We start from the raw sequence: 2619 nt of genomic DNA, 5'->3' as shown, positions 1-2619 counted from the left end.
TAGTAGAGACGGGGTTTCACCATGTTGACCAGGATGGTCTCGATCTCTTGACCTCGTGATCCACCCGCCTCGGCCTCCCAAAGTGCTGGGATTACAGGCTTGAGCCACCGCGCCCGGCCGATTTTGAGGCTTTTATGGAGATAGATTAGCAGACAGAAAAGAATTGCCCTTAGAAATATATTCAACTTGACCATAGATCAGAAAGACTTTATGAGAATTCGAATTCAATGTGTTAAGTGAAGTATTTTTTATAATTTTAGCTAAAGAACTCCAAAATTTACTGATAAATCGACTAACACCACAATATTCCATGTAAAAGATTATGGTTGTTTGTAATAACCAAGCTATTTGTCCATTTACCGTACTAGACAATGTTATCAAAGAGTCAATACATTTTAAAACACATATACATCATGTCTACCTACTTAAGAAAAATAAACATAGTGGAGCTCAATTTAAATGCAATAAATATGTATTGTATACAGGCAACAAATGTTATAGTGGGTATATTTATCTGTTTGATGCTATGAAATGAAGCTTACATAAATTCATCAAGATACTTTTTTTTTTTAAACTAAGCATTATATTTCGGTTAAAAATTAACTGAAATAGAGAAATTCCACAAGCTCCCAATACCACATTTACCTACCTGTCTGCAACTGTGCTCACTTACTCTGCTGTCTCTGCTGTTATTACTATGTTCCTATATACTTATGCACAAAATCCCATTTCTCATTTTCTAAAGATCCTAGTTCTAGCAATACTCCCTTCTTTCTCCAGCATAATCAGCTTTATTCTCTTTATTGGATCTTTCCTTTTAGCATAGAAACACACTTTTAATTTCTCCCATCTTTAAAGAAAATCTCAGTTTCACCTTTCATTTCCCTCTGGCCTATCGCCTCATTTTTCTGTTTTCATGCAAAGCAATTCTCTGACAAAATTGTATATCTTTATTGTCACCGTTTTTTCATCTCCCATTCTCTCTTGAATCTGTTCACAGTATCAGGCTTTTGTCCCTATCAACCAACAAAACTGCTCTCACCAAGGTTGCCAGTGACCTCCATATAGCTACTTCCAGTGGTCAGTTCCCAATTATCTTACTTGAATATTTGGCGGCATGGGACTCGGTGATTACGCCCTCTTCCCTGAAACACTTGACTCCTACCTCAAGGCCTTAACACTTGCTTCTTTACCACCATCTGGTTATTTGTTCAATATCAACCTTTCAGAGAAGCCTTCCTGCTCACCCTATTTAAAAATAACAACCCCTCTCCTCCCAGACCAAGTTCCATTTCCTCTCCGTGGCAGATCTGACTGCCATGGAGTCAGATTATCACCATCTGACTACAATGTGTTTATCTTTTTAATTGTTTTTCCTTTTTTCTTCAACAAAATTTAAGCTCCATGAGACCAAGAATTTTTGTCTATTTTGTTCACTAATATATCACTATTGCCTGGAAGGGTGCATGGCACATAATGGGCACTCAGTCAATTAGTTAATGAGCTTTTAGTATTTAATTACTAAACAATAAATGTCTATAACTTTAGAAATTAAATATTTTGATTTTGTCATTATAAAGCTATTGTTATATTGCTCATAGGTATGATGACTATGATTATGGAGAAGTTAATCAATTACTTGAAAGAAGCTTGAAGGTTTACATTAAGACAGTGACCTGCTATCCTGAGAGAACTACAAAGCGCATGTATGATAGTTACTGGCGGCAGTTCAAACACTCAGAAAAAGTAAGTGTTTCAATGTTAAGCAGTATTCTATAGACAGTTCTTCAGATAGGAAGTCATGGTTATAAAAAATGACACATGAAAGTATTAACAAATTATTGCCATTGACGTGGAAGTGGCATCATCTTTCCCTATCTGGGTTTTTGTTTTGTTTTTTGAGACAGAGTCTCGCTCTGTCACCCAGGCCGGAGTGCAGTGGTGCAATCTTGGCTCACTGCAACCTCTGCCTCCCGGGTTCATGCAATTTTCCTGCCTCAGCCTCCCAAGTAGCTGGGATTACAGGCGCTTGCCACCACACTCAGCTAATTTTTTGTATTTTTAGTAGAGACAGGGTTTCACCGTGTTGGCCAAGCTGGCCTTGAACTCCTTACCTCTGGTGAGCCGCCCGCCTCAGCCTCCCAAAGTGCTGGGATTAGAGGTGTGAGCCATCGTGCCTGGCCACTATTTGGGTTTTTAAAATGTTCTCTAAATTCAGGTTTATTGAATAATAACCCAATTGGTTATTGAATAATAACCCAATTTTGGTTATATGCTTTGTTCAACATAGTGTATAAAGTAAAAGTTTAGCATAAGCCTTTGAAATACTAGATCTAAGTATTGATATCTTCAAAGTACATTTGAAAACTGTGTACAGTTCTAACTATTAATAAAAATCAGACCTACTGAAATTTTGTATCTGGTGTAATTATATATTATATTCTATTTAGAGATTCTTTAACCACTAGAGTTAACCTATTAAGAAAATGGTTTCGACTGGTGCAGTAGCTCATGCTTATAATCCCAGCACTTTGGGAGGGCGAGGAGGGTGGATCACTTGAAGTCAGGAGTTCAAGACCAGCTTGGCCAGCATATAATAAAACCCCATTTCTGTTAAAA

At 37.3% G+C, this 2619-nt stretch overlaps 1 protein-coding gene across 4 annotated transcripts in view; it reads left to right on the top strand.

Annotated features, from left to right (window-relative positions):
* SESN3 (sestrin 3) overlaps positions 1-2619 on the top strand; it is a 67647-nt gene that overhangs the window by 56078 nt on the left and 8950 nt on the right. For all 4 annotated transcript variants that reach the window (XM_017505265.1, XM_037730216.1, XM_017505266.2 and 1 more), the window contains one exon: positions 1602-1746. In XM_017505265.1, coding sequence (XP_017360754.1) covers positions 1602-1746 — 145 coding nt within the window. The remainder of the gene's footprint in view (positions 1-1601; positions 1747-2619) is intronic.

Source organism: Cebus imitator, unplaced genomic scaffold, assembly GCF_001604975.1.
Source record: "Cebus imitator isolate Cc_AM_T3 unplaced genomic scaffold, Cebus_imitator-1.0 Scaffold336, whole genome shotgun sequence".
In the NCBI taxonomy this organism is placed as follows: Eukaryota; Metazoa; Chordata; class Mammalia; order Primates; family Cebidae; genus Cebus; species Cebus imitator.
This window is presented reverse-complemented; position numbering and strand designations above follow the sequence as displayed.